The following is a 24,634-nucleotide window of genomic DNA, read 5'->3' as shown; positions in this document are numbered from 1 at the left end:
GGATTCACCTGACCTTTTCCAGCAACCTCATTTAGCTCTAGTGGTTCATTGATACACACCTCTAAAAAATTGTACCAATTAAAATAGTTACAGAATTCTTTGAAGTATGAATATTAAAAATCAGGGTCAAAATCATTAATGGTCACCAATTAGTGTTTTAGGATTTTGTATTTAAGAAATATGGTTCTATTGTCCTCATTATGAGGTGGAGCTTACTTTAAATAGACAATCCATTATAAGTCAATCCAAAGTCTGAAATAGGTTTCTACAATTGTCTGTAGAAACAGGCAACTGCAGATGCTAGTTCGAAGAAGGGTCCTGACCCGATACGTCACCTATCCATGTTCTCCAGAGATACTGCCCGACTCACTGAGACACTTCAGCATGTGTGTATTTCCTTATACAATTGTCTCCTTTGTCAACAAGGTCACAATTTAATACTGTGGACACCTGTTCCTTCTGTAAACTATTTTTTATTTGTTAACTCAGAGGGAAAATGGTGGCAGGAGGCTTGGATAAACATGGACCTAATTCTGCCGTTAGTTTAGTTTAGAGATTCAGCACGGAAACAGGCCCTTCAGTCCACCATGTCCGCGCAGACCAGCGATCCCCATACTCTAGCACTCTGCTACACACTAGGGACAATTTACAATTTTTCCCAAATCCAATTAACCTACAAAGCTGTCCATCTTTGGAATGTGGGAGGAAATTGGAGCAGCTGGTGAAAACGTACAAACTCCATTTCGACAGCACCCGAAGTCAGGTTCGAACCCGGGTCTCTGCCATTGTAAGGCAGCAACTCTACTACTGCGCCACTGGTCACCATATTGTTGTTAGTTATTGCACCCCCCCCACACCATGTAAACACTTCAGAAAAATTAATATTCTTCATTTCCCTGGTCCAAGGACACCACAGCCCACAAACGAGTCTACTACAATAATTGAGACATCCCTGCTCAGTATTACTCCCAACATGACATCTATCTGTAACCTTCTCATGGACTGCGTTTGATATAAATTGTGATCCATCAGTAAATCGTGGCATTAAATAAACCCTGCTTCACTCCAGTACACAAGGCATTTATACTTACTTGGCTTCACTGTGATGAATAGCGCAGTAGTTCTAGGCTGAGGAAGAGCTTTAATGTTGGCCAGGCACGTAATCTTAGAGCTGACACTAAGGGTAAGGTTTAAAGTGCTGAAGGTATTGTAGCGATTTTCTGAAGACTGCTGGACAGTGGTGGAGTACATTTTTGAATCAATGTTTGTGTTGTTTTTTTTCCATAGGATAGCTGGTGCAGGATTCCAGCCTTCTGCCTTACAGACAATGTTGAAGACACGGTTTTGCTCAATAGATGAAATCTCCGTCGCAAAAGATAGCTGGCCATCAACTGTGGGGAGAATAAGAACAGACATGGTGTTTTATGCACTGCCTTAACAGTGATGAACATGTCCTTTAAGCTGATAAATACCCATGAATTAAAACAACTCTTAAAATGTCTTATTTTTCTTTACTTTAGACTGTGGAGATGTAGTACGGAAACAGGCCCTTCGTCCATCGAGTCTGCGCCGATCAGCGATCACCCTGTACACTAGCACAATCCTACAATTTATAATTTAACCAAAGCCGATTAACCTACAATTCTCACGTCTTTGGAATGTGGGGGGAAACTGGAGCACCCGGAGAAAACCCAGGGAGAACATAAAAATTCTGTCCAGACAGCACCCGTACTCAGGATTGAAGCCGGCTCTCTCGCGCTGTAAGGCAGCAACTCTAATTTCCCTTGTTATAGAACACAGTTATGGTGGCACAGTGGTGCAAATGGTAGAGTTCCTGCCTCACATCACCAGATACCCAGGTTCGATACTGACCTCGGGTAATAATGGATGGGATTTATATAGCGCCTTTCTAATACTCAAGGCGCTTTACATCGCATTATTCATTCACTCCTCAGTCACACTCGGTGGTGGTAAGCTACTTCTGTAGCCACAGCTGCCCTGGGGCAGACTGACGGAAGCGTGGCTGCCATTCTGCGCCTACGGCCCCTCCGACCACCACCAATCACTCACACACATTCACACACAGGCAAAGGTGGGTGAAGTGTCTTGCCCAAGGACACAACGACAGTATGCACTCCAAGCGGGATTCGAACCGGCCACCTTCCGGTCGCCAGCCGAACACTTAGCCCATTGTGCCGTCTGCCATCGTACTGTCTGTATGGAGTTTGCACGTTCTCCCTGTGACCACTTCAAGCACTCCCTAGTACTTGGATATAACTGAGTGACAAGCTGAATGTCTTCAGATGGTGGTTTCGAGTCAATTGTCTTATTGTTGGCATGGGGTCATACGTAACCCCAGTGTCATGTAGGATAAAATATTTCTCTCCTTAAACAGACGGAAGGATTGTTAGAATCCAACACTTTTATGGTCGCATTTCCAAATTCTTATTTCTAGATATTTAAGAATGCAATGCTAATACTTAACCTGCCTTGGGAACTGACGCATATCGACAATGAGTTGGTGAATGGGGCATCAGGACTGCCTGGCTGAACACTGGAGATAACAAGGAGCATCGAGGAGCTAAGCTCTATGTTCTTGCAGGAGGTTCTACAGCAATGGGAGACCATGGACTCCATTATGAAGGTCATGTGTATTTCTTTGTAAGGGGTCCACACCAATCCCATCATACAGCAACTACTGGTTCAGGCAATGGGCAGAGGTGGCCCATATACAGGCCACAGAAGACCTTTCTGTGTCCATCAGATCTCACTAGCTGGGGGTCAGCATTGGTTGGCATGGATTAGTAGGGCTGAAGGGCCTGTTTCCATGCTGAATAACTCCATGACTCTATGGCAAGCAAGTAGCTCGAAAGGAAGACAGCGGAGATATCAAGGAACACAAAAATGCTGGAGAAACTCAGCGGGTGCAGCAGCATCTACAGAGCGAAGGAAATAGGCAACGTTCCGGGCCGAAACCCTTCTTCAGACTGATGGGGGGTGGGGGTCGGGCGGGGAGAAGAAAGGAAAAAGGAGGGGGAGGAGCCCGAGGGCTGAGGGAGAGGTGGGAAGGGGAGGAGACAGCAAGGGCTAACAAAATTGGGAGAATTCAATGTTCATGCCCCCAGGATGCAGACTCCCCAAGCGGAATATGAGGTGCTGTTCCTCCAATTTCCGGTGTTGCTCGCTCTGACCATGGAGGAGGCCCAGGACTTGCCGTCTGTCTGAGCGGGGAGACAGCAATCATGTGCAAACCAGTCCTCTAGTTCAATTGCCGCTCTGATTGATCTCAGGCGTGCAGCCATGAGCAGCTCATGGTCCTAGAGGAGCAAGGTGAAGCTGCTCGTCTAGTAACAGGATGCTACTGATGTATTAGAAGACATGGCATGTCGAGAGATTACCACCCAGGAGCGGAATGCTCTGCCACAAAAGTGAATTACGGAAATGTCTGGGACCTTATTAGACTTGTCTTAATTGACAAATCAGAACTATTTGCTAGAATATGGTCTCCATTTATTGCTTTTCTAAAAAGATAAATTGGTTCAACACGGAAGCCGGACTGAAACTTGAGTCCAGGGCTGGATGAATCTTATAATGACACCTTATAATCTACAGACCCATCTCCAAAATTGTGCTACTGGTAATTTCCTTTGTTTTTTCCCTCCCCTCTCAATTAGTTTATAGTTTCTTTTTTTTCTCTCTCTTACTTCTTTTTCTCTCTACAGCTCTATCTTTCAAAACATTTTTTCTAAAAAATAGAAGCTTTGTATATATGTAATTGGTAAGCAAATCGCGTTTTGCTATTATATGTATATGCTTCTAATAAAAGTATATATTTTTTAAACCAAAAGAAAAAAAAAATCATTGTGGCTCCTTTTTGCCCTCCTATTAAATACATGAGGTGTATATAGGGTAGGTATTCTTTCCCATGATAGCGGGTATAAAAAAAACAGGATGGCACAGGTTTAAGATGAGAGGAAAGAGATTTGGCCTGACTTGGCCTCCACAGCCTTATGTGGCAAAGAATTCCACAGATTCACCACCCTCCAACAAAATAAATTTCTCCTCATCACCTTACTAAAAGAGCATCCTTTAATTCTGAGGCCACGACCCCTAGTCCCAGAATCTCCCATTAGTGGAAACATCCTCTCCACATCTGTCTACCGGTGTCACCAATGATTTGTGTGTATTTTATATATATCTTCAACATAAAACAAAAATCAAGGTAAAAAAGTGGGCAAGCCATCAAGAAATCAAACATGTATTTTTTGCTTGAATTCACGGAAGAGACACAAAACTTTTTGAGAGCAGTAAATAATTGTATGTCTACAATGAATGAGGAGCTCAAGGTAAACAGTAAAAACCAAGCAGCGGAGACATTAATGAGACTCAACAATGATGGATCTGCAGTAGTTGCATCCAAGAAAATTGAAGGATGTCGCCATGGTGATAGTGGAGGTCCTGGTTGTCATCTAAAATTCCATAAATTCTGAAATAACTCTGTCAGACGGGGCTGCACAGTGGCGCAGTGGTAGAGGTGCTGCCTAGCGCTAGAGACCAGCGTTCGATCCTGACTGCGGGTTCCATCTGTAAGGAGTTTGTACGTTCTCCCTGTGACCACGTGGGTTTTCTCTAGGTGCTCCGGTTTTCTCCCACGCTCCCAAGACGTACAGGTTTGTGGGTTAATTGGCTTCGGTAAAGATTGCTACATCCTACAACAACTCCTACATCAGGTTGCTGTTCATTGATTTCAGCTCTGCCTTTAACACTGTCATCCCCGCCAGCTTGATCACCAAACTCAGCGGACTTGGCATCTCCACCTCCCGCTGCAACTGGACACTGGATTTCCTCACCAACAGACCACAGTCTGTCAGGGTCAACAACCTCACCTCCTCCACTATAACACTGAACACCGACGTGCCACAGGGCTGTGTGCTCAGCCCTCACCTCTACTCCCTCTTCACCCACGACTGCATCCCTAAGTACGGATCCAACGCCATCATTAAGTTTGCCGACGACACCACGGTGGTAGGACTGATCAGTGACAACGACGAGTCAGCCTACAGAGAGGAGGTCCAGCACCTGACAACCTGGTGTGCCAACAATAACCTCGTCCTCAACTCCAAGAAGACGAAGGAAATTATTGTCGACTTCAGGAAGGTCAGAGGAGGCAGCCATACCCCCATCCATATAAACGGGACTGAGGTGGAGCGCGTCTCCAGCTACAAATTCCTCGGGGTACATATCTCGGAGGATTTGTCCTGGTCCCTCAACACCTCCAAGCTGATCAAAAAGGCACAGCAGCGCCTTTACTTCCTGAGGAGGCTCAAGAAAGCCCACCTGTCTCCCCAGATCCTGACCAACTTCTACCGCTGTACCATCGAGAGCATCCTGACCACCTGCTTCACGGTATGGTACAGCAGCTGCACTGTTGCGGACAGGAAGGCACTACGACGGGTGGTGAAAACCGCGCAGCACATCATCGGTGCCCCGCTCCCTGCCATGGAAGCCCTCCACCGAAAACGGTGTCTGAGACGGGCTGGGAAGATCATTAAAGACCCCTCCCACCCCAACCATGGACTGTTTGCCCTCCTCCCATCAGGGAGGCGGTACAGGAGCCTCAGGTCTCGTACCAGTAGGATGAGGAACAGCTTCTACAATTATACCATCACATTGCTGAACTCGGAGTCCCGCCGATAGATTTCTCCGGTCCCTCCGTCCCCATTGTTTAATTATTCTGTATTTTTGATTATTCTGTATCTTCTTTTTTTTTAATTTCTATATGCACTACTACTACGGACTGACGCAAAACTGCATTTCGTTGTACCCATACTTAGTATTTGTGCAATGACATTAAAGTTGAATTGAACTATTGAATTGAATTGTAAATGATCCCTAGTGTGTAGGATAGTGCTAGTGTACGGGGCGATACGTTGGTGCGGACTCAGTGGACCGAAGGGCCTGTTTTTGTGCTGTATCTCTAAACTAAAACTAAGGACTGGAAGGCAGCAAACATAACACACTTATAGAAAGGCAAGAGAGGGAACTACAGATCAGTCAGTCTCATGTCAGCTGTGGGAAACATGCTGAAATCGGTTACTAAAGAAGCAGCACCAGGGCATCTAGAAAATAATAATAAGATTGCTCAGAGTCACTGTGGATGTATGAAAGGGAAATCATGTTTGACAAGTTTCGAAGTATTTTGAGGTAGTAACTGGCAGAATAGACAAGGGCAAACGAGTTGATCTGGAGCATTTGAAGTTTCAGAGGCCTTCACGAAGTTGTCACATAGAGAGTATTATAAGAGATAAAGATTGCACAGTATTGCAGGATAACATACTTGGACGGATTGAGGATTGGTTAGCTGACAGAACACAGGGAGTGGAAATAAACAGGTCCTTTCAGGGTTGGGAGACTGTGACTACAAGAGTGTCACAAGGATAAGAGGGTTTGCAATGCCTTACCTAGAAAGGATACAAAGGTTATAATGTCAGGAGCTCAACATGCTCATGAGAAAACCTGGTCGCCTTCAGACATAGCAGACTGCAAACAGAGGGAAAGAAGCTGTTCCTTGGTCTGGTGATACGTGCTTTCAAGGTTCTGTACTTTCTGCCGATCAGGACAAAGGAGAAGAAGGAATGACTGGCGTGGGACATTTGGACAGGTGAGTGCAATCCGTATCTTTTTTGCATTCAAGGGAAGCCATCAAATCCCATTTTCTGAGGTGCCGCTGGTTGCTCAGTGAAGTCAAAGGGGATGGATAAAAAGAATCACTTCCTTGGGTGACCTGTTCGAATTTGTGCTTAGCAGAAAATGGTGAGACGCGGAAGAGATCTAACGTGGTCACTTGGGCAGATCTGATGGCAAGGAATCTGAGAATCCCTTTGACCTTGACGATGGAGAGAGAAGTTCAGTCACAGGTGCGGAATGCCACATTTGGCGTTGAAAGTAGACACAAAATGGTGGAGTAACTCAGCGGATCAGGCAACATCTCTGGAGAGAAGGAATGGGTGACATTTCGGGTCGAGACCCTTCTTCAGACTGAGAGTCAGGGGAGAGGGAGGCATTGAGATTTTGAAGGGTAAGGTGTGGAGGAACAGCAGCTCAAATTTCGCTTGAGCAGCTTACAACCCAGCGGTATGAATATTGACTTCTCTAACTTCAAGTAACCCTCGCTTTCCCGCTCGATCTCTTGATCTCTCGCTTTCACACCATTCCCTTCCATATCTCTATGTCTCCCTCTCCCCTGACTCTCAGTGTGAGAAAGGGTCTCAACCCAAAATAGCACCCATTCCTTTTCTCCAGAGATGCTGCCTGACCCGCTGAGTCAATCAGCATTTTGTGTCCAACTTCTGTGTCAACCAGCCTCTGCAGTTCCATCCTACACACAGCTTTGAATTAATAATTCATCAGTGAGGTCCAGGTAGGTTATACCGTCTCTTGAGATTTTCTAAAAGTTGCAACTGATATGATATTGCTTCCTGCCACATCACCACTGACCCACACAGTTTGGTTTCTCCTTCAGTGCTGCCAACAGTGGAACTGCTGAATAGCTCAGCAGATATGTGACGTGTGAAATACTCCTTGGTAGCTCTGGAGCACGCTGTGAATTTTAGAATACATTTGTGCGACTCGCAATCAATTCTGAAATAACACCATGCCAGCACAGTGTCCACTAAATAACAAGTAGACCAGCGATGTGCTCAAGCTCAAAGGAGACTATTCCATAACCATCACAATTTGCAACTTTGAGCTCCAATTTATGCCTTTATTGGCAAAAGACACCAGCTGCTAGTGCAGCCATGTCATCATGGTGTATTGAATGTTGGCAAATGTCAGGAGTGTTTGTATGGATTACACAGCTAAGTGCCCAGTTCTTTAGGCTTTAAATTTTTCTAGATACAGTGCAGAAACAGGCCCTTCAGTCCATCAGGTCCGTGCTGCCTACTGATCAACCCATACACTAGCACTAAGCACTAAGGACAATTTACAATTTTTACCGAAGCCAAATTAACCTCCAAACCTGCACATCTTTTGAGTGTGGGAGGAAACCAAAGCATCTGGATAAAACCCAGGCGGTCACGGGGAGAACGTACAAACTCCGTACAGACAGCATCTGTAGTCAGGATCAAACCCAGTTCTCTCTGGCGCTGTAAGGCAGCAACTCTACCACTGCGCCACTGTGGCAACAGTAGAGAGGCAGTATTATTTTGCAGATGGTACAATTTCACCTTGAAATGATTGTCAGCACAATCTACTCCAGAGTATAAATAGGACACGAAGTGCTGGTGTAACTCAGCGGGTAATGCAGCATCTCTGAAGAACATGGGTAGGTGACGTTTTGGGGTCAGGACTGAAGAAGGTTTTCAATCTCAAGAAGAGTCCCAACTCAAAACATTACCAATCCATTTTCTCCAGAGATGCTGCCTGACTTGTTGAGTTACTCCAGCACTTTATGTATTTTTGTTTTATAACCAGCATCTACAGTTCCTTTTCTTTTTACTCCAGATTAAATTTGGAAAAAAATGTGATTTTGACATCTAAAAAGTGTGGATACATCATCCAATTTTCAAGCATAATTGTTCACCTTATGTCGGCACAGTGTGGTGTGGTGTGGTGGTGCAGTGGCAGAGTTGCTGCCGTACAGCGCCAGACACTGGAGTTCGACCCTGACTACGGATGCTGTCTGTACGGAGTTGTACGTTCTCCACGTGACCACATGGGTTTTCCCTGGGTGTTCTGGTTTTGTCTCACACTCCAAAAACGTGCAGGTTTGTAGGTTAAGTGACTTTGGTAAAAATCGCAAATTGTCCCCAATGTGTTGGTTGGGGCTAGTGTATGGGGATCGCTGGTCAGCGCGGACTCAGTGGTCCGAAGGGCCTGCTTTAGCACTATCTCTGAACTAAAAAAATCGAAAAGTTCCACTTCCTTAACCATGCTTAATGCACCCTTATGTAGTTCCGGGTTTAACGTTCCCACAAAGCACCTTAGACCTCCTTACTGCATTAATGCAAGCTGCGAGTGGAAACATATAGCGCTGCTTGCGTACTCACTGGGGAATGGATGTTTGTGATTGTGTATGTGAGAGTAAATAAAAAGGACAAAGTAGGATTTAAAAAAAAACATTCTCATGTGTCTGAAGAGTGTGAACAGAACTGTACACACACACACAAAATCAAAGCACAAAAGATGAAAAGCAAACCAAGGGGGCGATTGCAAAGGATTGCCATCAGTCTAGTACAGGCAACTGTCATGATGCATTTCTTTTGATATTTCGGATAGTCCCTGTAACCCCCCCTGTTTTCGCTCCCTTCTCTACTACATCTTCCACTCGAACCTCTGATCTTGTTAGATGAAAGAGCGGTTTGATCGTCACATCACATTTGAACTGCGGGTCGGCCGCAACGCAGAACCTAAAATAATGAGCTCACGTTGCCTCTTATCTTTAAACCATCCTGACACAAATAATGAGGAGGTGCTATGTTGGTTCGAAGCAGAGGTCAAAACAATTTACAAGACAGAACCAAAGCTGTATTAGAAATAATGAACAAGATGAAAGAAGAGAAAATATTTTTAAAGCCAAGTAAAATGTTGTAAAATTAGTTTTTAAGCCACAGAAGGAATCCAGGATGAACTTTATTTTAAACGTTGATGCAGCGGAGGAGTTGGTGCCTTACAGCGTCAGATCTCCGGGTCAGATCCTGACTACGGGTGCTTGTCTGTACGGAGTATTACCTTCTCCTCCTGACCTGTATGGTTTTTCTCCGAGATCTTCGGGTTCCTCCCACACTCCAAAGACGTCCAGGTTTGTAGGTTAATTGGCTTGGTATAAACGTAAATTGTCCTTAGTGTTTGTAGGATAGTGTTAATGTGCTGGAATCGTGGGCCAAAGGGCCTGTTTCCACACTGCATCTCTAAATTCAGAGCTGCAATTGAATGTTCTTTTCTCAAAGCATAAAGTGCTGGAATAATTCAGCGGGTCAGGCAGCAAATACGATGGTACACAAAAATGCTGGAGAAACTCAGCAGGTGCAGCAGCATCTATGGAGCGAAGGAAATAGGCAACGTTTCGGCCCGAAACGTTGCCCATTTCCTTCGCTCCATAGATGCTGCTGCACCCGCTGAGTTTCTCCAGCATTTTTGTGCACCTTCGATTTTCCAGCATCTGCAGTTCCTTCTTAAACAGCAAATATGATGGGAATGGACAGACAATATTACAGGTTGGGACCCTTCTTCAGACCCTTCTTCAGTCCCATCCCAAAATGCGTCTGTCCATTTCCTCCGCAGATGCCGCCTGACCCGCTGAGTTGCTCCTGTACTTTGTATTTCACTCAGGATTCCAGTATCTGCAATTCCTTGTGTCTCCAATGTTCTTTTCTGTTGGTTGGTACAGATCAGCCAAGAAGTTATAAAATGGCTGAGCAGGCAAGAGGGTCTGAGTATCTTTTGCCTGCTCCCTATTCATACGCAATAACAAAAAAGAGGGAAAGGAGAGAGAATTGGAAGGAAATATCATGCTGAAAATACTAAGAGGTGGCATATCATCAAAACTAGTAAATTGTGCATTTCCAACCTTTGCTTGACTTTCCAAATATACAGCAATGCTCCTGTGATCATTATCACCTTCTCTGCATCCATCTTTTTATAATTTCCTTTTTTCCTGTCACTTTCTCCTGCATCAGCATGCCTTCGGTCAATTAATCACACCTAAACCCTTTTGTTCTTTCCTCCCTTTATAGAGTGGAGAAATTAGCACAAAAACTACAACCTTTTTTCTAATAAAATAACTTGGTAATTCTTTCAGAAAATGTGTCGAAAATAATGATAGTCATATGGAAACCAAGTACATAAAATTAATGTGAGCCGTTTGTAGCCACCAAGCTTGATTAAAAGGATAATTACTCAATCATCTTCCCTCTGCAGGCTATCGTGCCCTTGGACCATGCAGTCTTGTTGAAACTTGTTCAAATCAAATAGCTTCTATTTCCAATGAAAGGATATAGTCACCAAATCTGAAATCTCTTTCCTATCAATGCTCTCTGATCTCCAAATATAATTGCATTTTCAGTTTTCCAGGAATCATACAATTTTCCGACCCGATGCGAAACGTCACCTATCCATGTTCTCCAGCGGTGCTGCACGTGTGTCTTTTTATTTAAGGGGTGTCAGGGGTTATGGGGAGAAGGCAGGAGAATGGGGTTAAGAGGGAGAGATAGATCAGCCATGATTGAATGGAGGAGTAGACTTGATGGGCCGAATGGCCTAATTCTACCCCTATCATTTATGAACTTATGAAAACAGCATCTGTAGGTCTTTGTTCCTACTTTCACCAATTGTTCCTTTCAGGAAAAAAAAATGGTCCCAATCCACTCCACTCAATACTCTGAAAATGGTTTCTTAAGAATTTCTCCAATTCCCTTTGGAAAATATTATTTAAGCTGCTCCAAACACTCGTTCAGGTAATGTGTTCAGATCAAAAAACATACTTTAGTAAAAAAAATCCGGTCCTCTTATTAAAATATTCATAATTGATGACCCTGTCTTCTCTGTTAAACCCTTCACAATTTGAACAGGGATTGTTAAAAAGGGGGTTGAATAGATAATTAATCATTCCATTAACTATCTCTGGTCAACAGACAACAGTCCCAGATTCCAGATTCTGACTCAAGAAATACTGTGCATCTACACTATCTATTCTGGAATAGATATGTTGAATGCACAGAGTCTTTTACCCAAAATAGGGGAATCAAGAACCAGAGAACATGGTGAGTGGGGAAAGATTTAATAGGAGGTACACAAAAATGCTGGAGAAACTCAGCGGGTGCAGCAGCATCTATGGAGCGAAGGAAATAGGCAACGTTTCGGACCGAAACCCACAACTATATTTCATCCGCCGGAAGATCCACCTCTTCAATCAAAAATTCTTGGCCAGCCTACTTTAAAGATTTAATAGGAACCTGAGGGGCAACTTCTTCACATAGATGGTGGTGGGAACATGCTGCCAGAGGAGGTAGTCGATGCAAGTACCATAAGAACATTTAACAGACATTTGGACAGGTACATAGATAAGAAGGGTTTAGAGGGATATGGGCTAAACACGGGCAGATGGGACTAGTATAGATGGGGCATCTTGGTTGGCCTGGGCAAGTTGGGATGAAGAGCCTTCTCACATGCTGTATGACTCTGACTCTATAACTCTAAGTTTAGAAAGTAGAAGTTGTTTATTTGCACCAAAGAATTATACTGACCTGGATACAAAATGCTGGAGTAACTCAGCAGGTCAGGCAGCATCTCTGGAGAGAAGGAATGGGCGCCGTTTCGGGTCGAGACCCTTCTTCAGACTGATGTCAGGGGAAGGGGTGGGACAAAGATAGAATGTAGTCGGAGACAGTAAGTAGTGGGAGAACTGTGAAGGGGAAGGAGATGGAGAGAGAAAGCAAGGGCTATCTGAAGTTAGAGAAGTCAATGTTGATACCACTGGGGTCTAAACTACGCAAGTGAAATATGAGGTGCTGTTCCTCCAATTTTCACTGGGCCTCACTCTGACAATGGAGGAGGCCCAGGACTGAAAGGTCAGATTGGGAATGGGAGGGGGAGTTGAAGTGCTGGGCCACCGGGACATCAGGTAGGTTCAGGCGGACTGAGCGGAGGTGTGCAGTGAAAATTATACTGACCTTGTACAAACAGAAATGCCTGTCGAATTTCTTCGGTTTGAATGTTGCACTGTACTGTCATATTGTTTTGCATGGTTACCCTTGAGATGATGAGTTCGGAAGTAAATGTGCTCCTAGTTGTGTAGTTCTGATTTTCAAACTGGGGATTTGTAATAATTGGTCCTCCTATTACAATGGTAAGGATGGGTTTGCCCTCTATCATCCAGATGATAATGTTCCAAGGCAATGATACTGTGCAGTTGAATGCGGCATTAGAGTGAACCAAAGCAAAGGCATCTTTTGGACCTTCTATGATTGTAGTCGATAAACACACACCTAAAAGATAAACAGTTGATAGTGAGTAACAGTACAATTCAGTCAATCTACAGGATGAATCTGAAAGAAAGGGGTAAAAAATTGACATTAAAAGTACTCTTGACTTTCAAGTCCATAACAGTCGTACTGCACTCGTAAATTTTCCACAGGGTCTGAGTATCATTAAGTGAAGACTTCAAAGGCAATGTGAATCTAACTTCACTACTGTGAAATGTAGCCAATGTCAAATATATAAGATTGTCTAATTTTAAGAGAGGAAAGCTATTCAAGCACAGAGGCCTATAAATAGGCCTGTGACCATTTTTTGGTGTATGGGAGTATCTGGTGATGTCTGAAAGGCAACGGAACCTATGGGGAAATGTAAAGGAAGGAACTGCAGATGCTGGTTTACACCGAAGATAGACACAAAATGCTGGAGTAACTCAGCGGGACAGGCAGCATCTCTGGATAGAAGGAATGGGTGACATTTTTGGGTCGAGACCCTTCTTCATCTCAGTCCCCAATAAATAACAGGATGTGACATTTGCACTTGATGGTAGGAAATCACAGGCTGCTGCTTTACACAACACCCACAACGCATTGTCTCCAATGGAATAATGTGATGAAGGTGAAATGGACATTGAAGATCAAAGAATCTGAACTATTAAGACCAGTTATAGTTCAGTTGGGAACACTCTTGCTTCTGACTCAGAAAATGTATTTCAAGTCTTATTGCAGGGAAATAAACACAGAAGTCTAGACCCTGACAATTCTATGTAATTTCTCTGGGGAGAGATAACTGTTGACAATACTTACCTGGAAATATTAGGCACTGTACAGGGCGTGATAAATGGATAGATTAAAAATAATTACTGTTTCGTTTTTAAGGATGCAGCGCGGAAACAGCCTATATCCACGGTGTATTCAAGAGAGAGTTATATAGAGCTCTTAGGGCTAATGGAATCAAGGGATATGGGGAGAAGGTAGACAAAATTGCTGGTGAAACTCAGCGGGTGCGGCAGCACCTCTGGAGCGAAGGAAATAGGCAACGTTTTGGGCCAAAACCCTTCTAGGAGAAAGTAGGAACGGGCTACTGATTGTCGATGATCAGCCATGATCATATTTAATGGCGGTGCTGGCTCGAAGGGAGCAATGGCCTACTCTTGCACCTATTTTCTATGTATCTCTAAAACTAAAAAAACTAAAACTAAAAAAACGAAATTCTTCCCAATTTTCAGCTTAGCACCTGGCATTTCCCAGGTCAAATACAGTTCGCAGATCAAACCTATGCTTATTCTCCACACCCTCTAATTTGGAAGAAGACCTTGTATTGTTCCAGTGTGACACTTATATTCACTGCCCACGCTTAGTACCTTAGGCCTATCGGCGACGTTGCCAAGAGTGAGCAGTCTACTGCCACAACCCTCTATCCCCTTAGAAGCAGATTGGGATAGTCAAGCCTTATTTAACATATGATTGTAGCTGACAGATTAGACTCCCATCACACCAGTGTAGGTTGAATGTTGACACAGAATTAAATGATGAATCACTGGTAACTAACAGCACAAACACTTTCTATTGTAAACCCTTTAATGTAACAAAATATTTGAGATGTTTCGTAGGCTGTTATTGCCCCAAAATTGCTATTAAACAAAATAAGTCATGCATTAGATGTTTTAGGAGACATTTCTGAGGAAAGAGAGCGAAGTGGACAGATTTATGGAAGGGATTCCAGATGTTCAAATAAAGGCAGTCAAAAGTCTAACTGTCGGTGAAGAATACTTGAATTTACTTTACTTAAGAGATACAGCGTGGAAACAGGCCCTACCGCCCACCGGGTCCGCGCTGACCAGCGATCACCCCACACACACTACGGACAATTTACAATTTTACCAAAGCCAATTAACCTACAAATCTGTACGTCTTCGGAATGTGGGAGGAAACCGGAGCACCCGGAGAAATCCAACGCAGTCACAGGGAGGACGTGCAAACTCCATACAGACAGTACCCACAGTCAGAATCAAACCTGGGTCTCTGATGCCACGAGGCAGCAGCTCTACCCCTGCGCCACCGTGCCGCCCAAAAGTAGTGAGGAAAGTTTCCACCCAGAAAGGTGTCCATGACCAGAGGGCGCAAGTTTAAGTTGAGGGGGTCGAAGATTTCGAGGTGACTTGAAGGAAAAAGTTTACACCCACTGTGCTGTTGAGATCTGGTACACACTGGCTGCATAAATAACATTTAGGAAGTATTCACAGAGTCCAGGCTGACCATTGGCCACCCATCCACACAATATCCATGTTATCCCACTTATGCATCCTACACACCAGGCACAATGTACAAGAGCTAATTAACCTACAAACCTGCTCATCTTTGGGATATGGGAGGAAAACGGAGCACCCAGTGAAAACCTACGCGGCCACAAGAAGCACACACGGACAGCACCCGTGTTAACATCAGGGTCTCTGGCACTGTGAGGCAGCAGTGTGTTGGCATTTAAAAAATATGTTACCTCATAATCAGGGAGAGATCATAAGATCATAAGTGACAGGAGTAGAATTCGACCCATCGTCTATTCCGCCATTCAATCATGGCTGATTTATCTGTCCCTCCTAGCCCCATTCTCCTGCCTTCTCCCCATAACCTCTGACACTCGTACTAATCAAGAATCTATCCATCTCTGCCTTCAAAATATCCATTGACTTGGCCTCCACAGCCTTCTGTGGCAAAGAATTTCACAGATTCACCACCCTCTGACTAAAAAAATTCCTCCTCATCTCCTTCCTAAAAGAATGTCCTTTAATTTTGAGGCTATGACCTCTGGTCCTAGACTCTCCCTCTCCGCAATCACTGTATTCAAGCCTTTCACAATTCTAGGAGAGGAAAAATAAATGTTTTGTTTTCTGGCCTTTGTTTGATTAAGCTGGTTGCATAATTATTTTTTAATTTACTTACAGAAGGTGAACATCACTGACTCAACCAGATTCACTGTACCAGTCCTAGCTGAGCTGCTGGAGAGGAAGAGTGAATCACATGAATGGACCTGGAGTTACAGGTATATGTAGGCCAGGCCACGCAAGGGCAGCAGAGTTCCGCCTCTGAAGGATGTCGGTGAGCTGGCAATCTGCTGACCTTCACCATTTAAAGTCTCACCTGAGACTATAGCCACTTAAGAATGCTTTGGAATTTTTGGAACCTATAACATAGCCAGAAGGACGGCACAGTGGCGCACAGGTAGAGTTGTTGCCTTACAGCGCCTGAGTCCCGGGTTCGATTCTGACTATGGGTGCTGACAGTACAGAGTTTGTACGTTCTCTCTGTGACTGCGTGGGTTTTCTCCAGGTGCTCCGGCTTCCTCCCACAGTCCAAAGACTTACACGTTTGCATATTAATTGACTTCTGTAAATTGGCCCTACTATGTACGGCAGTGTTAGTGTACGGGGTGATCGCTGGCCGGCGCGGACTCGGTGGAGCGAAGGGCCTGTTTCCATGCTGTATCTCTCAGAGAAACGTTAGAGAGATACAGTATTCCACATTCCAAAGGCAAGCAGGTTTGTAGGTTAATTCGCCTCTGTAAATTGCCCCTAGTGTGTACATTGCGAAAGTGGGATAACATAGAACTAGTGACAACAGGTGATCGATGGTCAGCATGGACTTAGTGGGCCAAAGGGCCTGTTTCCACACTGTATCTCTATAAAGTCTGAAGTCTAAAGGAGGGGGAAATTTGAAGGGATGAGTTTCAAGGAAGGAATTTCATTTGAAGGAATTTATTTCACTGCAGCCGTATAAAAAGTGCTTCTATGGACAGACTACTTACCTAATGATATGCTAAATAATGCTAGTACTCTTCGAGCAGTCACCATGATGTACCATGAATTTCACGTCAAAGGCTGTGCCTGAAATACAATAAAAATCTGGATTATTAAAAGAAATATAACAATAACCTACACTAATGCTCAATTACATCATAATTTTGGCTCGTTTAAAAAAAATTGCCACAACTCAAGATAAACAATGCACGCAGGAATGTTGGCTTTGGCAAGAATTACCGAATATTAATTTAACAGGAAAAATCTCATTCCCCAGACAGAGTAGCAGATTAGTAATCTACAGTGAACTCTGGTGTTCTGACAAGACTCCCTACAGAGGAAAGTAGAAAGAGAGGGGATCAGTCCTGCCATCCGGCTGTATATTGTAGAACAGGTGAACAGATATCCAACATGTGGATAGGCAGCACATACACATACTATAAAAACCCACAAGCTGTAGATCCTGTATGTTAAATAAAAGGAGAAATTCCAGAATTCACGAAGATGTTGCCAGGACAAGAGGGTCTGAGCTTTATAGAGAGGTTGAGTGGGCTGGGTCTCTATTCCTTGGAGAGCAGGAGGATGAGGGGTAATCTTATAGAGGTGTATAAGATCAAGACAAGAATAGATGCACAGAATTTCTTGCCCAGAGTAGGGGAATCGAGGACCAGAGGACATAGATTCAAGGTGAAGGGGAAAAGATTGAATAGGAATCTGAGGGGTTACTTTTTCACACATGTGTATGGAACAATGTTCCAGGTGGGTGTATGGAACAAGCTGCCAGAAGAGGTAATTGATGCTGGGACTATCCCAAAGTTTAAGAAACAGTTAGAAAGGTATATGGATAGGTCAAGTTTGGAGGGATATGGACCAAGTACAGGCAGGTGGGACTAGTGTAGCTGGGACATGTTGGCCGGTGTGGGCAAGTTGGGCCGAAGGGCCTGTTTCCACACAGTATCACTCTATGATCTAAATGATCGGCAGATCAGGCAGTGTCAGCAGAAACAGAAATAGAACTAATGTTTCAGGTTGAAGATTTCTTGTCGGGCAACTCTGTTTAACTCTGTTTTTCTTTCTACTGATCTGGCCAGTCCTGCTGAGTTTCATTTTCTGTTTGCATTATACTCTAAAACTGGAATGCTGTATCCGATCAGGCATCTGAACTTAATGCAGACAAAGTAACCGTGCTGCACTCATCAATATATCTTGCGATTTTTTTTCAAAATACTCATTGAAGGTAGGCAGGAAATTTCACCAACGACATTGTGCTATCCCTGACTACCCTTTGTTTAGTTTAGTTTAGTTTAGAGATACAGCAAGGAAACAGGCCCTTCGGCCCACAGGGTCCGCGCCGACCAGCGATCCCTGCACATTAACACTATCCTATAGGGACAATTTTTTTTAACGTTTACCAAGCCAATTAATCTACAAACCTGTACGTCTTTGGAGTGTGGGAGGAAACCGAAGATCTCGGAGAAAACCCACGCAGATCACGGGGAAAACATACAAACTCCGTACAGGCGGCACCCGTCTTCGGGATCGAACCCGGGTCTCCAGCGCTGCATTCGCTGTAAGGCAGCATTTCTACCACTGCGCCACCATGACCGCAGTATTTCCTGGTGCAGATTAATTTGTCCTTCAGTATTTTTTATCAATAAATTCCCTTCCAATAACATTCAACTCACTGGACTGTAATTACCTGGCTTAACTCTGCTGCCCTGTTTCAATAAAGACAATGATATTTACTGTCATTCAGTCATCTAGCACCTCACCTGCGTGCAGCAAAGACTTACAAAATCTTGGTCCAAGTACAAGCATTGGCCTCAACCCAACAATTTGGAAAACTGCCCAGGTATCTTCTGTTTCCAGAAGCAGAACATATCTAACCTGGCTAATTACTAATTTATTAGTCTCATTCATCAACAAAGTGATGGAAATTTTCATCAAACAGCACTTATCCATTACCTGCTCAGCGATGCCAAGTTTGGATATCTCTCAGGCCATGATCACAGTCTTGAACCGAACATGGCCCAAAGAGCTAAATTCCAGAGATGGACTGTGGCTAATGCCTTTGACATCAAGGACGCATTTGATTGAGTGCAGCATCAAGGATCCCTGGTAGAACGGAATTCAATGGACATCAAGAGGAAGATGCTACAATAACAGGGTTTATACCTCGCACAAGGGAAAATGCTTTTGGTTGTTGGAGGGCCAACATCGCAACTCAGGACAGCACTTCAGCTGTTCCTCAGGGCAGTGCACTGGGCCCAAACATCTTCAGCTGATTCTCAATGATGTTCCTCCCATCTTAAGGTCAGAAATGGGGTGCTTCATTGATGATTGCACAATTTTCACTTCCATTTTCAAAACCTCAGCAAATGAGGCTGTCTATGCCTATATGCAGCAAGACCCATGGCAACACAGTGGAATGGCACAGCAGCACAGCAGTGGAGTTGCTGCCTTACAACACCAGAGGAGGGAGTTCGATCCTGACTACAGGTGTTGTCTACGTGGAGTTTGTACGTTCTCCCTGTGACCATGTGGGTTTCTTCCAGGTGTTCTGCTTTCCTCCCACATTCCAAAAACGTTTGTAGGTTTACAGGTTTGTGGATTTTGTGATTGTCCCTAATGGATAAGATAAAACTATCGTACTGGTGATTGCTGGTCAGCGTTGACTCATTGGGCCAAAGTGCCTGTTTCCATGCTGTATCTCTCTGATCAATTCGTCCCTTCCCACCGAAACCACCCACCCCCTCCCTCCCCCCGGTACTTTCCCTTGCAATCACACAAAATGCTACACTTGTCGCTTTACCTCCCCCCTCAACTCCATCCAAGGACCCAAGCAGTCTTTCCAGGTGAGGCAGAGGTTTACCTGCACCTCTTCCAACCTCATCTACTGCATCTGCTGTTCCAGGTGTCAACTTCGCTACATCGGTGAGACCAAGCGCAGGCTCGGCGATCGCTTTGCCCAACACCTCCGCTCAGTTCGCACTAACCAATCGGATCTCCCGGTGGCTCAGCACTTCAACTCCCTCTCAGATTCCGAATCTGACCTTTCTGGCCTGGGCCTCCTCCATTGCCAGAGTGAGGCCCAGCGCAAATTGGAGGAGCAGCACCTCATATTTCGCTTGGGTAGTTTACACCCCAGCGGTATGAACATTGACTTCTCCAATTTCAGATAGTCCTTGCATTCTCCCTTCTTCCCCTCCCCCTTCCCAGTTCTCCCACAAGCCTACTGTCTCTGCCTCTTCCTTTCTTCCCCCCCCAACATCAGTCTGAAGAAGGGTCTCGACCCAAAACGTTGCCTATTTCTTCTTTCCATAGATGCTGCCTCACCCGCTGAGTTCCTCCAGCATTTTTGTCGACCTTAAACTAAACTAAACATTGGCTAATAAGTAGCAGGTAATCTTTGCAAAGTAAAAGTGTCAGACAAGGTGTGTTTTCAACAAGAGTGAATCAAACCACCTACACTTAACATTGAATATTGCGATCAAGACTTCCAACGTTAACATCTTAGAGATTCAGTTTGATGACCGACATGTCGACTGTGGTTACAAGAGCAGGTCGGAGGCTGGGAATTCTATTGTGAGTGACTCACTTCGAGACACCCTAACGTCTTTCCAGCATCCAGTGACGCAGTGGTAGAGTTGCTGCCTTACAGCTCCAGAGACCCGGGTTCGATCCTGTCTACGGGTGCTTGTCTGTATGGAGTTTGAACGTTCTCCCTGTGACCGCATAGGCTTCCTCCGCGCGCTCCGGTTCCCTCCCACTTTCAAAAGACGTGCGGGTTCGTAGGTTAATTGGCTTCTGTAGATCATCACTATTGTCTAAGATAGAAGTAGCGTAGGGGTGATCGTTGGTCAGTGCGGACTCGGTGGGCCGAAGGGCCAGTTTCCGCACAGTATCTCTGAAACTAAAAACTAAAACTATCTGTTGGGCACGCCACAAATGTGGTCAGTATTCTCCACTTGCTCGAATGAATACAGCTCCAACAATTCTTGAGAAGCTCAACACCATCTTGGAGAAATAAGCCCAGTGGAAACTATCTACCATCTATGAAATGTGCTGGTATGGCCCAGGCTGCGAGCCTGAGATCCTGAGAGCGATGCCGTCTGGTAGGGCCACCCATGGTGGTAAGGTAGAGGGTGAGGTCCCTGACGAAGAGCAATCCAACCAAAACCTTAACAGTGGACAGGCAGAGGACGATGGCTGACCTTAGTGGAGCGTCACAACAGCTGGGAAAGCGGATGAAGGCTGCAGCAGAAAAGGGTCTCCGGTCATCTTGGACTCTGTGCCACTGGATCCTGACCCAGATCTGTCAAGGACCGTGTGGTGGCTGTCTGTGCACCAGTCTCCCCACGTTAAACAAAGTCACGCACAGGCGTCCTCCAACCCTGGAGACACCCATGGTCAGCCATGACCGAGAGGGGCCTAAGAAGGCCCAGGTTGCTCTGACGGCACCACCCAAACCCACAATCTCCACCACCAACAATGGCAAGGGCATTGGACCCAATCCGAACACCACCACCTACAGCAAGGGTTCCCAACCTGGGGTAAATTTACCCCGGGGGGTAAATTTTGCTTACCCAGGGGGTAAATTTGTTGATCTGGATTTGTACATATTTTTTCTCATTGACTGACCGTGTTTGGTTCTGGTACACCGGTATCTGTTCATCATTAGTTGTTCATAAATAAGTGAAATAACATTGTTATGTGCTATTAAAGTTGCCAGGAGTAAACGGGATGAAAAAGGTTGGGAACCCCTGACCTACAGCTTCTCTCCAAGTCGCACACCATCCTTAACTGGAAATATATAGCTGTTCCTTTAGCGTCTTTCAGTTTAAATGCTAAGTCTCCCTCCCAAAGGTCATTGTCAGAGTATCTTCATCTGAAAGACTGCGGTGGACAATAAATGTTGGCCTTGCCGGGGACACCCAGATCACAGAGAATGACTTTATCGAGAAAATAAAAAGCATTCGGGAAGGGTAAGGAAGACAAGAGGACGAGTGATAAAATATTAAGTAGACAAACAATCCGACTTTGTTCATGAATCTCTGGGGATAGCAGAACAGATGAATAAAGTTATAAAAAAGGACACACAGGATTCTTGCTTCATTGGTGGGGATTAAAGCACTTGGACACAGCGGCACAGCTAGCAGGGCTGCTGCCTCTATCTGGGTTCAATCCTGACCTCGAGTTTTTATGTCCACCCTGTATCACGTGGGTTTCTTCCTTGCGCTTCAGTTTCTTCTCACGTAACAAAGGCATGCCGCCAATTTGTCATGAAAAGATCACTGTGAAGCTGCTGAAGGAGGTCGGCTATTGTAAGTTGCCGTTAGTGCCTAGTTGTGTGGTAGAATCTGGAGGGAGTTAGAGCCATACAGTATAGCAGTCTAGAAACAGGCCCTTCGGCCCAACTTGCTCATGCTAACCAACGTGCCCCACCTAGACTGTGTAAAATCTGTGCAAAATGTGGAGGCACATGGAACTGCAAAGGCTGGAATCTTGTGTATATTATAAAGTGCTGGAGTAACTCAGTGAATCAGGCAGCATGTCTGGAAGACATGCATAGGTGACTTTTCGGATTGGGGCCCTTCCACAGAGTCTGAAAAACGGGTCCCGACCTAAAACATCGAAATGGGCAGGTCTGACGTTAGGTCTTGACCCAAAATGTTGCCTATTCATGTGCTCCAGAGATGCTGCCTGATTCACTGAGTTACTCCAGCACTTTATGATATTCACTGAGTTACTCGAGCATTTTGGGTCTACTGTGATAAATGTGTGTGTACTGCAAAGTACAATGTGGAATTACTGCGCACCAGTATGGCCACTGCATTTCAGGAAGGATGTGATGGTACTGGGGTGGGTAGCATGGAAACGTAATAGATGTAATGAAGTCTGGAACTCACAGTCTCAGGGCATGAGTGTGGCCATAAGCGGCAGGGTCAGTGAGGAATAGGTGGAAATTCAGAGTGGTGTTATCTATTTCCTGCCAGCATGGGCAAGATGGGCAAAGTAGCCTTTGCACGCTCTACATTTCTATTATTAATACAGTCAGATCTCCCAACCATCAACTGGACAGTGCCTCACAATTAACAAACTGGACAGCAGTCAGTAGCCTACCACAGGCAAGACCTCCCCTCCTGGCCATCACTGGACACCTACAGACTGTTTACTATGGCCATGATCCAAACAGCCCCTCTAGATTCTAGGTACCAACCGAGGGTCCAAATAGCCTCAGGCCTGGATAGAGTGAATGTGGAGAGGATGTTTCCACTAGTGGGAGAGTCTAGGGCCAGAGGCCATCGAATAAAAGGACGTAACTTTAGAAAGGAGCTGAGGAGGAATTTCTTTAGTCAGAAGGTGGTGAATCTGTGGAAGGCTGTGAAGGTCAAGTCAATATATATTTTTAAGGTAGAGATTGATAGATTCTTGATTAATAAGGGTGTCAGGGATTATGGGGAGAAGGCAGGAGAATGGGATTGAGAGGGAAAGATACATCAGTCATGATTGAATGCCCCAATAACTTATTAACATGAACCTTCTTCCTACCTACCTTCTCTTCCAGCGTTTAGATTAATGAAAAGGTTTCATGCCGGGAAGACTTCCAGCTTGTCAATCAGCTCCTAACGTTCTTTGAACCTTGCTAAGGAGCACCTTCAGTTAAATCCTGAGGGACCTTTGGAAAATCATCCCCCTCCTCTCCAGCATAAAATCCAGGCCAAATATAACTGATCCATTTATTTCCTCAGGCGGCGCCTCGCCGAACTCCATCCCCTGCTGCAGATCTACCAGACGACAAACCAGAGAATCGACTGAACTGCTTCCAGCTGTCAAGGTCACCACGGCCCTTAACTTTCAGGCTCCAACTGGTGACAGCATTGTCGACTCCCAGTTAGGTACATTCGGGACAGGAGCCACACCCGCCACACAATGACTGGAGATTTTGACGTTTAAATCCGCCCTTTTTTCCTCAAAACTGCAGCGTTGTTATCAGGCAACTGAACCTTCCTATTACCAACTAGAGAGCAGTCCTGACCTCCCATCTATCTTCAATCGGACTTTATTGTACTTTATCTTATAGTAAACGTTATACCCCTTCTCCTGTATCTGCACACTGTGGAGTGTCTGATTGTAACTGTCGACTGGATAGCAGGCAACAAAAAAACTTTTGACTGTACACGTGACAATAATAAACAAAATTCAACTAAGCTAAACAAATGAGGGCAAAAACACCAACAGTAGCAACTTGCACTTGCACTTGCATATCATCGTTAACATAGAAAAATAAAGGCTGAATGTATTTATTTCATGCAATAAAACTCCCACAGCTACCAAACAACTTTTGGAGCATTGGCACTGTTGCAATGTAGGAAACACAGCAGCCAAATTATGCCCAGAAAGCTTCCACAGGCAGCAATATGACAACAACACTGGCAAGCTCGGTTGTGGAGTTTTCCGCAAAGTTAAGAGAGGGCTATGTATATTCTAGGTGCAGGTATAATACCCCAGCTCCTTTTCAAAGACCGGAAGGTTAGGAGGAATGACCAACTATTTAGTCAAAGAGATAGGTCTCAAGGAGGGCCTTAAACCTATGATGAACATTTGTCGGCACTGGGCCTGTACTCGCTGGAGTTTAGAAGAATGAGGGGAACCTCATTAAAACATACAGAATAGTGAAAGGCTTGGATATAGTGGATGTGGAGAGGAATTTTCCACGAGTGGGAGAGTCTAGCAATAGAGGGTATAACCTCAGAAGTAACAGATGTTCTTTTAGGAAGGAGATGAGGAGAAATTTCTTTAGTCAGAGGGTGGTGAATCTGTGGAATTCTTTGCCACAGAAGGCTGTGGAGGCCAAGTCAG

At 44.8% G+C, this 24,634-nt stretch overlaps 1 protein-coding gene across 1 annotated transcript in view; it reads right to left on the bottom strand.

Moving 5' to 3' along the window:
- The window catches only part of igsf5 (immunoglobulin superfamily member 5), a 61,727-nt gene that overhangs the window by 35,328 nt on the left and 1,765 nt on the right, over positions 1-24,634 (bottom strand). Inside the window, exons 2-4 of the mRNA XM_033032506.1 lie at positions 16,780-16,858; positions 12,672-12,986; positions 1,092-1,391 (exon numbers count right to left, since the gene is read on the bottom strand). Of these exons, the coding sequence (XP_032888397.1) occupies positions 1,092-1,391; positions 12,672-12,986; positions 16,780-16,825 (661 nt within the window). The 5' untranslated portion in view covers positions 16,826-16,858. The remainder of the gene's footprint in view (positions 1-1,091; positions 1,392-12,671; positions 12,987-16,779; positions 16,859-24,634) is intronic.

The sequence above is a fragment of the Amblyraja radiata genome, chromosome 14 (assembly GCF_010909765.2).
Source record: "Amblyraja radiata isolate CabotCenter1 chromosome 14, sAmbRad1.1.pri, whole genome shotgun sequence".
Taxonomy (NCBI): Eukaryota; Metazoa; Chordata; class Chondrichthyes; order Rajiformes; family Rajidae; genus Amblyraja; species Amblyraja radiata.
This window is presented reverse-complemented; position numbering and strand designations above follow the sequence as displayed.